The 15,630-nt window shown below is 41.4% G+C and overlaps 1 protein-coding gene across 3 annotated transcripts in view; it reads right to left on the bottom strand.

Moving 5' to 3' along the window:
* The window catches only part of MASP1 (MBL associated serine protease 1), a 103,499-nt gene that overhangs the window by 57,073 nt on the left and 30,796 nt on the right, over nucleotides 1-15,630 (bottom strand). For all 3 annotated transcript variants that reach the window (XM_085897849.1, XM_085897851.1, XM_085897848.1), the window contains exons 5-6: nucleotides 11,135-11,334; nucleotides 5,662-5,809 (exon numbers count right to left, since the gene is read on the bottom strand). In XM_085897849.1, the coding sequence (XP_085753975.1) occupies nucleotides 5,662-5,809; nucleotides 11,135-11,334 (348 nt within the window). The remainder of the gene's footprint in view (nucleotides 1-5,661; nucleotides 5,810-11,134; nucleotides 11,335-15,630) is intronic.

Below are 15,630 nucleotides of genomic sequence, written 5' to 3'. Positions count from 1 at the left end.
ATTGTGGATACATTGACTCACTCTCATATATGGTCCACCTTGCTATATCAAGGAGAAACATGGACATTTAACAAGGAGATAGTAAAAAAAAAGATCGAAACATTGGAAATGTAGTTCTACAGAAGAATGCCAAGAATATCACAGACAAAGAGAAAGACTAACATAGAGTTATTAACTATCACTATTGTGAAGAGATGTCTCAGAAATTATCAAGAAAAGTAATAAACATACTTTCACCATGTGCTAAGACAAAAGCAATTGCACAAGGTATTGTCAGAAGGAAAATAGCGCAAATATGGCAATGCCATAAATGGACGTAGAACAACAAGGAGATGATGAATGTAAAAACTTCCACATATGTACAATAAAGGTTCTTGGCAGAAAAGACTGGAGGTCTGTAGTCATCAACATCCTGGTGGGAGTACTGATAACTGACTGACCATCGAGTACTGATGAGTGATTCACTGATGATTGATCGCCTAACTAACATGATTGTCCTGTGCACACAAAGTGAAAAGTGGGGTTAAGCAGTTGGTTCATGACTGTTGATTTGTCTGTCCGTCTGTCTGTCCGTCTTATCAGTTTGTGATTGAGGAACAACATATTTAAATTGAATGTGAGATTTTGAACACAAATTGGAACATGAATAAGAAGACAAGTCTGTTGTTTTAACGTACCTCGAGTTACAATTCATCCCAACTGCACATGCACAGACAGGAGTGAGATAATATTTTTTACTATGCCTGCCTAATAGTTAAACAAAATGGAAAATCATACCAAACATAAAACTTACTATTTTTAAGGGCGTCATAATGGACACATGCTAAAGGCACGAATCACTAATGTAATGTGTTCGATAGGGTGATTTAATAGCCGCTGGAGAAAATGGCAGTAAACCCCATAAAAAAATTATTTATATGCCTTTAAACCTCTTTAAACCTTTATTTAAATTGAATTATATATGTATTTGAACACTGTTTAACAAATTAATTGCTTTCATAATACTTCAAAGAACCTCCAGTTTTGCAAGGGTGTGTTCGGTTACCAAGTTTCTTGTAGAGTGCTCATCAATTTCTTAAGCACTCAAGCAAGCACTCCATTCAAAATCGTTGAAAAGGAATGGCTGGCAAGCACTAGCTGGCTGCTTGGTAACTGAACACAGCTCAGTACTTGGGCAGAATAGATTTATTTATGCAACTTTTACAATCTTTATTTTATTTAAATTTAATTATATACTTATAGACTGTGGTACACAAATCGCCTGTTATAATACATCCAAGAACCTCCAGTTTTGTAAAACATAAAAAAGGTTTGATGGGGTCGTGTACATAAGGGTGCTGTTCACGACTGATTCTGGACTACTTCAATAGCACTAAACTTTCGGATTTTTCTTAATGATTGTTAAAATCATTATTTTTTTATGATCGAAGTAAAATATAAGAAACACTACGTAGGGTATTGTGTTCTATGAACTCTCTAGTGGGAAAGAAGCATTCCAGCCTATTTTTTGTGGAGGTTTTAAGAAGTAATTTCATTCACCGGAAACATTTGTCTTGAAGTTGAGATTATTTATGATTGGTTGACGCAATTCATCAAATAGAATAACCTCGAAATTTGATGCAAGAACACAGGTATCATCAAGAGACGAGTGCAAGCACAATTCTATGCTCTGAGATATACAATGATCTATTGGTGAGAAATGTTATTCTCAAATTTCTTGAAGGAAGATAAAATTGAAAAACATATACTCACTCCCTTTTGGATAAGGTTGTTTCTAAAACCACAGTTTAACATTTTGACTCAAACAAACGAACCATTTATCTCTTGATCATTTAAAATTATTTATACAGTTCTTCTTCTTCTTGGGTATGACAGCTTGGCTGCTGGGTAGCTACCATTTTGTTGGGGCGTGACGATGCCGCTGATGCTGTGCCCCAAAACCAGTACACTGGTACTCATTTTGATGACCTCAGAAGGACGACTGGCTGAGTCAACTACACCTGGTGTTAATTCAGCAGCCAATGGGGCTCAAACTCAGGACCCTAAGATTCCAAGCCAGCCACCCTAACCACTAAGCCAACATCAGGCTTTTTATGCAGTTCAAGAGGTATTTAAGGTAGTGGTTCAAATTTTACCTGTACTTATGTACATAAAAAGCAGAGTAATGTATGTACGAGATTAATAACTTTCTGGGGAATCTGTTTCTTCAGTGTCGGTAACCAATACCCATACCCAATGTCGGTAACCAATGTTGCTTGCTTTAATACATGTGGGTTTAATACATCCTTTACACCTTAATACACTGGATACCATTGACCAGAGTCACAGGGCCAGGCTTAATGGCACAGATGAGCTGTTCAGGGAACTGAGCCGCAAAAATGTATGTGCGCTGAAGGTGGACAAGGAGGCCGATGTGTGAGGAATCTGTGAGGTGGCAGAGCATCACCTGTGGTCAAGTGATTCTCGTCCTGCTTACAGGGAAATTTGTGCATTGCGTTCCTCCAAGCTCATCCCTTGGTGTACTGCAGTTGGAGCAGAGAGCGGGAGGCTCTTGACAGAGGAGTCTGAAGTGAAGGCCCACTGGGCCGGTTACTTAGAGTGGCTGTACCAGGCTGATCCACCAGCTGTTGAGTTGGATGTCAGGGGTGTTCCTGTCCCTATTGCTGACCATCTACCCAACTGTGATCCACATTCATTTGTGGAAACAGAGGCTCCGGTGAACTGGTTGAAATGGGGTAAAGCTCCTGGGATCTGTGGCATCCATGCTGAACTTCAAGGCTGGTGGAAATGCTGGACTCATGTCATTGCGTGCAGTTCTATGCTCTGCCTGGAACAGAGGCATCATCCCTAATGAGTGGAAGAGTGGCCTTGTTGTCCCTCTCTGGAAAGGGAAGGACTGCAACAACTACCGATGGGTGACGCTGCTTTCAGTGCCAGACAAGGTCTTTGCTCGGATAATTATTGAGAGGGTTGGCCACCATCTGGTTGAGCACCAGTGCCCAGAGCAGTCAGGCTTTACACCAAAGAGGTCAACGATTGACCGTATCCTTGCCCTTCGTGTCCTTACAGAATGCAGATGAGAGTTTTGGCAGGGGCTGCTTGCAGCTGATGTTGATCTCTGTAAAGCATTTGATTCAGTGAATCGGGATGCCCTCTGGAGGATTTTTGGTCTTCATGGGGGGCCACTAAAATGGATCAATCTGATATCTGAACGATACTCTGGTACTGAGAGTGCTGTGAGATGTGCTGATACCATCTCTGACTTATTTCCAGTTGTTAATGGAGTTTGTCAGGGGTGTGGACAGGCCCCACACTTTTCAGCATTGTATGGACTGGATTCTGTGGAGGATGTCAGAGAGATCAAGCTGTGGTGTAGGTGTATCATTTGAGAATATCAAGATTTCTGACCTTAAATTCGCAGATGATGCCGTCATCTTTGCGGAGATTCTGAATATCCTTTTGGGGGCCCTCGAGGTGATGAATGAGGAGTCTAAGCCACAGGGATTATTATAGGTTTCCTGGGTCAAAACTAAGATCCAGGCTTTAATTGACATCTTGGATGCTGCTATCTTGTCTATACCTGTTTGTGGTGAGGATGGTGAGGTCACAAAAAGATTCACTTTCCTTGCAGTGATATTTATGTCTCTGCTGGCTGTGGGCCAGAGGTCATAAGACATCTGGGTAAGACTTGGGGAGTCATGGATTTACTGGATCATGTGGTGTGGCACAGTCCGTACCTGTGCAGGAGGACGAAAGTCAGTCTTCAGGTCGTTGGTGCTTCCAGTCTAGCTATATGGATGTGAGACTTGGACTCTGACCAGGGATCTGAGAAGGACACTTAATTCCTTTGGTACCAGGTCTCTCCGGAAAATCCTTGGTTATCGCTGGTCGGACTTTGTGTCCAACGAGCGGTTGCTGAGAGACACTCAAATGAGATTTATTACCTGCATAGTCTGTGAGCATCAGCTGCCGCTGTATGGACGTGTGGCTCATTTTCCCGACACTGATCCTGCTTACCAGATTCTCTCAGCAAGGAAGCCTCGTGAGTGGAGTAGGCCAATGGGCTAACCACATGCCTCATGGTTACAGCAGGTTGATCAGCATCTCAAGGAGATGGAGGTGGGCCAGGCATCCACCTGGGGGATGGCTAGACGCAAGCCCCAGGCATGGCACAGTGACATGCTGTTCCAGCGCATGCTCCCACACCTGAGCTGACCTGATCAGCTGAGATTGAGGCAGCTGCTGTCTGTCTGGTCAGTAGAATGGGGTACTACTTTACAACACAATGTAGAGTTATCTGCAAAGAGGAAGAGGGGTTTTTCCAGAACATATTGAAGAGTTTCTTTATGTCTTTGAGAAATAAGACTGGTTCAAGACTGCTTTAATTGTGACACTCCAGCTTCCGTTGGGACAGGAGAGGGTTACATTGATAACATGTGTTGAATGTGCAAGTGGATGAAGTCTGAAAGCCAGGTATGAAGGTGTCCTTGTATGCCACAGGGAAAGAATCTGGCAAGCAGAGCAGGATGTCAGACCATCGAGTGCCTGAGATAGGTCCAGGACACTTAACCTGACATCTGTTTTGAGACTTATGACCTCCAAACATTGTTGGGAGAAAAGCAAAAATATATTCAAAGTTGAGTGACTCGGAAAGAATCTAAACTGATGGCCAGATATCATCTACAACGATGATACATTCCATTACTTTGCTTATAATTGGAACTAAGCCGAGTGGTTTGTAGTTGAGAGGATCTGATTTCTAACCCTCCTTGTGAATGGAAGTGATATTCACTGTCTTTCAGGCAGACGAGACATGATCAAAAGTGATGGACAAATTCCAGAGAGCAGACAGAGGAGAATCAAGAGCAACAGAGCAGGACTGAAGAACATAGGCACGAATGCCCTTTGGTCCCATTGCCAATGCAGGTTCAGGGTAAGAAAGGACTTTCTCTGCCTACACAGGTGTGAAAGATTGAAAATGAAGATGGTGGCAAATGAGATAACACAGAGACGAGAACAGTGGATATTTTTTATATTTAAGGTGAATAGAAACTTCAATCCTATTGAAATTTATAGATGATTGGCAGCACAGTATGGTGTGCTGAGAATAGCCTGAATGAATATCGTCCTGGAGGCAATTTTTTTGACAAATAATGCAGTTTAAAAATTTCCTGCACTGGCGATATACAAGTCCTAATTCTACATTGAAGACATAGGAAAGCTTCCACCTCAACAGAAGAAGTGTGTCCAAAGCTGGAGATTATCTCGAAAAGTAATGTAGGGTACCGCTTTAAAATATATGCATAATAGTGGGACAACTTAGCATAACAATTGTGCATTTTGTGAGGAAAGCACCAAATTTGGCACACTCGTAGCCTATCATATTATGAACAGATTTGGATATTGGGCCATCTCAAAATTTTTGATGGCAGTGGAAAATGGCTGCCACAGCCATCAGCGGCTGAATTTGAGATGGCCCAATATCCAAATCTGTTCATAATATGTTAGGCTACTAGTGTGCCAAATTTGGTGCTTTCCTCACAAAATGCACAATTGCTTTGCTATATTTAGCTAAGTTGCCCCACTATAAGGTTATTTATGAGTGTAAACAATTGGCCAGATACAAATTGAACCATTTCTATTTCAACAAATGTTACAGACCTTGAGCCATGTAAGAAAATGCCCAGCCGTTGTGTTGACCTGAAGAATCTGTATGGAACTCGATATCCACTTCGTTGCTTAAGGCCTGAATGTCCTTTGGCGGGTGCGTGCCACAAAATGGGCCAAACAGCTCACCACCAGATCGTATCTAAAGAGCAAATGACATGAACAACATTTTCTTATTGTTCTTCATCATTTCCATTTTCATCATATTTGTTTTGTTTTTTTTAAACAGAATAGATGTTCTTTCCAAACATCACATAAATATGTGCTTACTTTGTACTAAAATCATTTACCAAGTGGAGGAAGTAAAATACTGTTCAGTCGTTCATGTCTCATATGATAAATCAAAGAAAACTTGGTTACAAGAACAGATGATTTCCCCTTCATCCTATTAGCACAGATGCAGTGGTTGCCTGATGGTGAAGACACCACATTGACATGCCAGGAGCTTTGGCTTCAATTCAGCCAAATGTATTTGTGTCTCATTAAGGATTTGGATTTTCAGGAGAATTATCTGTCACTGGCTGATAATTAGATAAATCCAGCTAATTCACGAATGACCTTCAGGATTGAAGTAATTTACCTGGTTTGGTCTACAGGTAATGCTAGTTTACCTTTTCGGTTTACACATAATGCCCTCAGGGCAACATAGTATTGGAATTATGATGTAAAATGTTACAAAAATTCATATTTGGTTCAATGAATAGATATGGCTTCACTTTATACTTAATCGATGTTTTTTTATTTTAAAGAAATATCTTGAAATGAAGATTTTAATGTTTTCTTGGTGTCCTTCTATGCTGATTGGCCCTGCCCCGAAAAAAACGGCATTGTGATTACATCATATATTACATCACTCACATTGTCATCTCCAGGATACTTTTTATTCAGGACTTGTGTTTACGTGAGGCCGACATACACTCCTAAAAACTCTGAACTCTGAAAAAGTATTTCTCCCCCTCCCCTCTGACCCTCTTCTGTCCCTCCTCTGACCCTCTTCTGTCCCTCGCTCCTAACAGCTCCCCTCCCTCCTCTGTCTTTCCCCTCTTCTCTCTCTCTCTCTCTCTCTCTCTCTCTCTCTCTCTCTCTCTCTCTCTCTCTCTCTCTCTTCTCTCTTCCCCTCCCTCTCTTAGTATTCCCATCAGTGAAGCGATGGGTGATATTTGCTCATATTTAATATGAACACATCATTATATTTTGTTAATACTTCAGAATAATCATACACAGTGCCTATAGAAAGTCTACACCCCCTTTTAATATTCTCAGCTTTTGTTACCTTATAGCCTGGAATTAAATCAGACTTTTTCTACCTTTATTTATACATCGTAACCCACAACTTCCAAGTGAAAAACAAATTCTACAAATTTCAGAAAATTAATTTGAAATACAAAACTAGAACATCTTGGTTGGAAAAGTGTCCACCCCACTGTGTTAAGACTTTGGGGGAAGCACCTTTGACAGCAATTACAGCTGTGAGTCTGTTGGGATAGGACTCTACCAACTTTCCCTGATCTGTGCCTTTCCACAACTTTACCCTACATACACTGAAAAACTCTGAACTCTGAAAAAGTATTTCTCCCCCTTTCTCCTCTGTCCCTCCTCGGTCCCTCCCTCCTAACAGCTCCCCTCCCTCCTCTGTCTTTCCTCTCCCTCTCCTCTCTCACCTCCTATTTTGAAAATAGGTCTTTTGAAAGCTCATTGAGTCTCGTAGTTGAGTCTTTGCTGTGAAATGCACTACCCAGCAGAGGAAACCCACAGGAACAGCTGATTTTGTTCTGAAATAATCAGAATCACTATAATTAAACACAGGTGGAGGCCAATTAACTTGTGTGATTTTGAAGGTGATTAGTTACACCTGAGCTAATTTACAGGTGCAGATGAGATTATAAGGGGGGTGGACACTTATCCAACCATGATATCGCCACCCTCATAATAAAAGTGCCTTAGTCATTTTATTCACTGATGAAGCTTGGGCACTTTTGTTATGAGGATAACGATATTATAGTTTTGTATTTTTTATTAACTTTCTGAAATTTGTCAAATTTGCTTTTCACTTGGAAGTTGTGGGGTTACTGTGGAAAAAAAGTGTGATTTAATGCAATTCAATTCCAGGCAATAAGGCAACAAAAGGTGAAAAAATTGAAAGGGGGTGTAGACTTTCTATCGGCACGTACAATATGAAGTGTGGTTTTTGTCCATGCGTTGTCTGTCTCCCGTATCCGGTAGTCGCTTCCTGCGCTGCATTTGAAAAGCTGCACCACAGTCAAAGCTCAACATTCACGTCTATTTCTTTTTTAACCCCTTCCAGTAATCTTTGAAAGCAACATGAACATCTAGATTAAAGTAGATTTAAAATAGATTTTCATGGAGTAACACAATGAAAAAAAATATTTTTATAACACTAACAGCTATATTTTGTCCTCTTTAGACAAATCCAACCTCCGCCGCCTCATGTTGCACCTTCATTTCACGGTGGTGTTACAAGTAGCTAAGAGCTTTAGCTCTGCGTGAAACTAAAAGTCAACACAATTGACCTTTATAAGGTCCATGAAATAATTTAAAATGATAGATTAACTTAAACTTTTCCTGTTACTAGAGATGAGTATCTTAAAAACATTTAATAAGTACTTCATACTAATACTTCTAGACCATGGGAAATAAAAATAAATATTTGTAGGGACATTAATTGCTTGTCGATTCTACCTCTGCACTGTCCTGTCGGAAGTATGACCAAGTCCTCTGTGCTTTATTAGTAAAATAGACACCCTCATCATCCTTGTGTTCAATGGAAAATTTAAAAAACGAAATTTCCACTAAACTTTGACCAGATATGCTTTACCAATGAAACAGGATTGTCCAGCTTGTGTCATGCAATTCCATAATAGACTACAATCAAGGTATGGACTGTCCTTGCTTAGGCCTCCAGATTGATGCTTGTTATTTTACAGGACAACCTGACTGCCTGATGGTACATAAATCCTGGCTTTGATTAGTGGCATTGTCTCTCCTGGAATACCATTTTCCAACCAGATAAAACACAGCTATAATACTATCTTGTCCACCCGGTTAACACTGATCTGGATGGATACCAAACGGTTTTGACTCAGAGGTGAACAGCCAGGATTCTTGGCAACTATGGCGCGCATGTGATGGAAGGCGGCAGAGCACGTACCAGAATAGAAACACGGATTTATTCTCGAACCCACAACGAATATACGAACACAAGTAAATTGAACAAATGATGGTTTAATGAACATAAAATCAATGACTTAAATGAAAATAAACCAAAGGGCGAAAATAAAAAGTGAAGTAAAACTAAATCCAAATTTGAGACGGCTCCACTCAGTCACAAATACAGACAAGGGGAAAGATAGAAATAAACAAAATTCCTCCCTTTTGCCAACACTCGGCTTTGGGTCCAGAGACGACCTTTTGGAGCCTGGCAAACCTCGAACAACTGCACAGGAAATGCACAAAATGGCATGGAGTCGAGGAAAACACACCAGATGGCCTGAGGATGCTCCCCTTGGACACGTACATGAGACAATTAGTGCAGGCGGTCCTTAATGCCTACCAGTCGTCGTTAAAGTTCCTTCTGACAATCAAAATTGCCAACACCGCTCGTCTCTCAGCACCAGGCCCGCTCACAGCAAAATGCCCAGCCTTTCTCTTCGATCCTCCAACAAGGGATAATGCCGAGTTTGACCTGAGAGATGCACTCCTCTTCTTCTCTTCCTCTCCTCCCAAAGCAGACAAACTTCACGACCCAGCCAAACAGTCAATGGCTAGCATCTTGCTCCAGCACGCAAGCAAATTCACACAACACAAACAACGAGAATCACGCAGCCTTCTTGACCGTGCCAAAGAGAGGCAAGACAGAGACCCTCTGTGTTCCGACCGCTGTCTCCACTCGATCATCCTTCCTCTTATGTGACACCGAGAAATCATCCCTTGGGGGCAGAGCCTGCTGGTTACCGTTCCTGGGGGGTGGAGTTTAGCCTGTCTATTGTGTTTGGAATCCGTCGGCAGTGAGGTCGGCTATTGTTGTTGTTGTTGAAAGAATGTGGTTCCTTTTTATCGCTAGCCTTGTAAATGCAAAAACTGAGGAAAATGTCACAGTGGGCCATCACATACTGGGAGAACTAGCCTTAGATCCTTCCGAGTTAACACAGCACCACCCCCCTTGTGGTGACATGTAACAATCTTAAGCTCACAGTTTTCCCCACTTAATTTACATCGAGATGTCTCCTACCCGTTCACGGACCATGCTATACTATACAATCCTACCTTTACTATGAAATTCATCCATCTACCCCACAAACATAACAATGCAAAAATAGAGATGATCCTTGGTCAATAAATGAACCCAACACCACCATAGATAATGGATTTTCCTCACTTCTACTTAGTTTTGACAAACTCTTGAGAGAATTTGGCCAATAATTATAATCTGCAATCTGCTCTGACATTGATGACATTACACCAATAAGTCAACCATATCACTGAGAGGCACCCGCCAACTTCATTGATGGCTTAAAGTTTGGAGAACTCTATCATTGTATTGGTCAGCCAGTCAAAAAAGACTGAAGACAGTCCATGACTTTGTCTTGAGCTTGTGACTACGGTATCTCTCTGTGTAACTGGAACGTGTGTTACACTCTGAACTTTGTCTTGTCCATGACACTAGAATGGCTGGTTCTTAATCGTCGGCTGGTATTGTGAAAGTGATGTTATTGTGTGTTTTGTTTTGAAGCTTGCTGGATAAGGTACTTATTTAATGGCCTCAATTATTACCACCTTCTTGTGGGGTTGGCTGGAGAAAGCTTTTGGCCCATGTCTTTCACGAACTGGCTAGTGAGACCTCTCGTTCAACTGACGGTGCAGACGTGCAGCTATTTGATATTTGTTCAGAGTACCAGCAATAACTCATCTACTGTTAACAAAGGATAGCCTGGGATCTTTAACATTGATCAACTTATGCTATCAGATGTGAGGACCGGCTTACTGTCCATCTGAGCTTGGATGTCATACTTTTTGATTCACCTCCCGGTCTGCAAAGCACCAATCCAATAGTTTATAGCTGGGCCAAGGCTCACACCCAGACTGGAGAGCTCAAAGCCAAGTGCAATACCTCCGCACCATCCTGTCGGAAGCATGATCAAGTCCTCTGTGCTTTGTTCATTAGTGAATAGACACACTCATCGTCATTGGAAAGCTTATGCCACCAGTGCCTCATCTGCTAAAGCACCAGGTATGATAATATAAGGTGAAACAAATTCCAACAGTAATTGTTCCCGTTTGTTTATTAAATGTGATGCTTCATAATTAGTAAAATAATACCATTTTAAAAGGACACAGTTGTAGCAAAAGGGTTTTTTTGATGCACTTGTGAAACAAACAAACAACAAACAACAAACAACAAACTCAATATCAAATATATATGCAACAAGCAAGATTATCATTTCCATACCGTAAGGCTGTCAAAGGGACAGCCATCAATCTCTGGGTGATTTTCCACATCGAAGGTGTCCTCAAAGTGAATCGACGGATGGAGACCCTCTGGTAGAACAATACGGACATGGCAGCGCAGTTCTCCAGGGTACGGATGTGGGTACTCTGGGCTAAAGATTTCTCCTTGCCGCCCGTTATATATAATGTTATTACAATGCACTGTGGAATATAAAGATGTTAAAAGAGGACACAAGTTGGTTGGTCATAAGAAAAGGAAGAGCAAGGATAGAAAGATACAAATAACAGGAGGAACAAAACAAGGAAAGAACAAAGAATGCGTTCAGGAGTGTATATCTCATTAACTGGGTTAAATCAAATGTTCATGCATTTTAGGATAACATTTAAAAAAACAACAATTACCTGCCACAAAACCACAGATTAATGTCTTATTTGGTTTACGTATTTTCAATTGATTATCAAGCAGTTTTCAAGCCAAGTTTGATAATTCTCACTTCAGTATGGGTTTCTAAAGTGCATAATTATAAATAAAATATTCTATTCTGGATATAGAAATCTAACTTCATCGATGCAGCTTTTATTGGTGCTTTTATTTTAATTGTTTGTACATTTTTTTTTCTTTACAGGATTGAGGCTCATGGAAGAGTAAATTAGAACTTATAGTAGGACAAACATTAATGGGAATGAATAAATAGGAAAAGAGGAAATGGAGGAGGGGAAGAAACACTGAAATTAGCAAGTAAGGTTAATGGAAATTAGCAAGTAAGGTTAATGGAAATTAATGGAAAGTAAGGTTAATGGAAATTAGCAAGTAAGGTTAATAAAGATCATGGGTCAGAATTGGGGAGGAGAAGAGAAGGCTGAGTACTGCTTGCTTGAAGCTCTGGAAGGATGAGTGAGAGTGAGGAAAGTGGTTCCATAGATTGAAGAAGCGAGGAATAAAAGAGTTGAGATGTGCAGTCAGCCTGGATTTTTCTTACCTTTAACCAGGAGGGTGTTACTGGAAGAATGTGTGCATCCTGGAGTAGGTTGGAGGACTGAGAGAGCAGAGGGAGTAATATCGGAGAATAGATGGTCGGAAACAGAGAGACCACCGACCTACCTGCAATCCGAGAGCAATAGACCCTGTGCTTTGGCTTTATCACAGAAGATTCCAATAATTTTGAGTGCTTTACATTTCACAGAATCCAGGAGTCAGATGCTGGGGTGCCAGCCCAGAGTGGATAACAGTACTCCGTTGAGATATGGACAAAGAACTTGTAGAATGCGAGTTGCTCTGATTTTCCAAGGAAAGACTTGGATCAAAAGAGGATGCCAGGTCTATGGCTGGCTTTGGAAGCCAGCTTTACTATGTAGTTTGCCCAAGATAAATGATGGTTGATGGTGATGCCGTACCTTTTGTTTGAAATTAAGAGCCCTTAACCAATGCTGAGAGAGGAGCAGAAGCATATCCAGAGTTGAGTGACCTGGAAGGAATCAAAATTGATTGGCAAAGACCAGACTGTTTGAAAATAGGAAAGACTTGACATCAGACGCAATGATGGATTCAATGGCATCGCTTGTAAATGGAAGCAATATCATTGGTCTATAGTGACTAGGGTCTATTTTTGCACCCTTCTTGTAGATGGGAGTGATGTTGGCTGACTTCCATGCAAATGGGAGGTGGCCATAGGAGGATAGATTGAATAGGGCAGATAAAGGGGAAGCAAGAATGGGATAGCAGGATTTGAGAACGTGGGCAATGATGCCACTCGGGACCCATGGTCGAAGCAGGGTCAAGCCTGGACAAAACTTTCTCTACCTTCTCGATTGAGAAAGACGGAGTCCAGTGAAGAGTGGGTATGTTGGGGCAAGATGGGGACAGAAAGAGATGGTTTGGGGATATGAAATTTGGAGGCAAAGACAAAGTGTAGATATTCTGCCTTATCCCAGGCAGAGTCTGTAGTATTTTCTGCTTGAGGTGAGGGATGGGATTGAGGGGAAGCAGACACTAGGTGGCACCACAACTTGGAGGAAGGATACTGGTTGGAGAGTTCAGCTTTGAGATTTGAAAGATGTTCTTCAGCTTGCCTCAGGATAGACACATACTTGTTGTGGGTTTTATGGAATGAAGAAAAGTTACCCTCAGTTGGGCTAGCTTTCCAGGCTGAGAAAGCAAGCTGCTCGACTGCAACTACTACCTCACCACAGGATTCATGGAACCAGGATCAAAATGATGATTAAGAAAGTCACAGATTGGATAGGATAAACTGGAGTATGAGAGAATGCAGGCTTTTCTGAAAGTATTCCCAGGTGGAATCCCAGGCGGTGATAGTATAGCCCAATCCTTTTGTGAGTTTGCAGATTGAAGTTCCTGCCAGTTGGTCTGTGCAAAATGCTATATTCTGCATCATTGAGGTGGCTCCTTTACAATAGCCAGAATGATATGTCTTCACAAGAAAATTATCAGTTCAGCCAACAGGGGCAGAAGAGGAACAAGAGAGATTAGATGGAAAGTTAGTCAATGTTAGGCCCAGGAGGGAAGAGACACCAATTGTAGACATCTTGGTTGGCAAGTTTACAGATTGGGTCAAACACACAGAGTTGCAGAAGGCCTTTGCTGAAATGCCATGGCTGGTTATTGACAAACCAAAACACCGTCAGCTGGCATGATGGTTGCTGAAATCACTGCTGATGAGAAACGGAGTTGGGATGGGTGATTATGAGTTGATCCATGTGTGATGAAATAGAGAAGTATAGAGAGTCATCATCGTTGGATGGATACTATACCACAAACAAACATTAGGTGGTTGCAGAGAGGCATATACGTGGTTACAGTGAGGTATATACACAATCAGAGGTATTCCAGAGGGCTTGGAGGTGTTAGTGTGGACAACAGCCAATGAACAATGGAGTTCCTCAATATATATTGAAATGCCACTTCCAGGACAGGAGAGAAGTCTGTCAAAGCGGAACAGATTAGCCCAGGAGAGACACAGAGGGGTTGTAAACATCCTGTGAGAGAAACATTTCAGTTAAACATAAAACATCCAAAGCAGCAGCCATATTAGAACAGAGACCTTGAATATTGGTGGACTGCACTGTGAGGGAGGGGAAAGGAGGAGATGAGGAAAGGGTGCAGGGTGGGGTTGGCCGTGTGATGGGGAAAGTGTGACTCATAGCTGGGGAAGGGGGAGCAGGATTGTGTTGAGGGGGGGGGGTGAGCAGGCTAGTGGGCAAAGTGGGAGATTGGTGCATAATGGAAGGAGGAGAAGTGGTACATGCGGCAGGGGGAGGGAGAGCATGACGCATGGCAGGAGAGGGGGAATGGGATGTGTAGTGAAGGAGGGGAGGGCATCATACAACAGGGGTGTGGGATGCACAGCAGGGGGAGTGGCACATGCAGTGTGTGATATGGAACACATGAGTAGTACAGGCTGTCATTCTCATGATCCCTAATTCTGAAAAACAGATAGACATTGTGACAGGGATGAAATGAACGATTTCTAAAAGCAAAGTGGAAGGTCGTACAATAAATTATGACGGACAGTTCATGGACCGAGCATTTCCATGATCAATAGAATTGGAAAATAAATTGTGGGAAGAAGAGGAAAAGATTGACATAATGAAGAAAAATATGGGAGTTGTTGATGCTGTAAAATTTGTAGGTTTGTAAAATGAAACATATTTTAAAATGTTATTAAAAGATTTTATATTTGGAAGCAAATTAAATCCATGAGGAGGTATTGAGAATGAAAGAGATAAATAATGAGTGAAGAAAGTAAATAACAGAGAGAATGAGTTAATGATTTTTTTTTTCCTGCAAAAAACGATTTTTAGGTCCTCATGGAGGATCTCTAAGTCTTACTCACGTTGTTGTTCTTCATCTTATTCTTGTGGACTTTTCTGTTTCACAGCCTACAGTTTTCATCGAAACTTCCTGAAACTTGACATATATATGTAGAAATACCCCGCGCAGACAGTAACCATCTCCGATTTTGAAAATTCCTCCCAGAAAAAAAGTTATGACGTCAAAATATCTCCGCTAATGGAAATCACCTAAAAAATTATCTCCGAAACTTGGCAAGCTTTTTGAATTCTGTTTGCGGGAATCGAACATGGCATTAGCAGAGATGAATTACCGCACATATGATACATCACTATGACGTCATATCAATTTTCATGACGTCATTCCTATTTTTTGACATTTTTTGTTTCACAACCCAGAGTTTTCATCGGATCTTCGTGAAACTTGCCATGTATATGCAGAAAGCCCACGCGCAAGCAGTAACCACCTCCAATTTTGGAAATTCTTCCGAGAAAATAAGTTGACGTCATAATATCGCCGCTAATGGAATTCGCCTATACCATTATCTCCGAAACTAGGCAAGCTGTTTGAATTTTGTTTGCGGGAATCAAGCAGGGCATTAGCACAGATATATAATTTATCGCAAACCTGATACATCACAATGACATCATATTCGTTTTTATGACGTCATCATTAAGGGGACGAGGATC

The sequence above is a fragment of the Eptatretus burgeri genome, chromosome 10 (genome assembly GCF_056783735.1).
Source record: "Eptatretus burgeri isolate ZD-2024b chromosome 10, Ebu_testis_v1, whole genome shotgun sequence".
NCBI lineage: Eukaryota > Metazoa > Chordata > Myxini > Myxiniformes > Myxinidae > Eptatretus > Eptatretus burgeri.
This window is presented reverse-complemented; position numbering and strand designations above follow the sequence as displayed.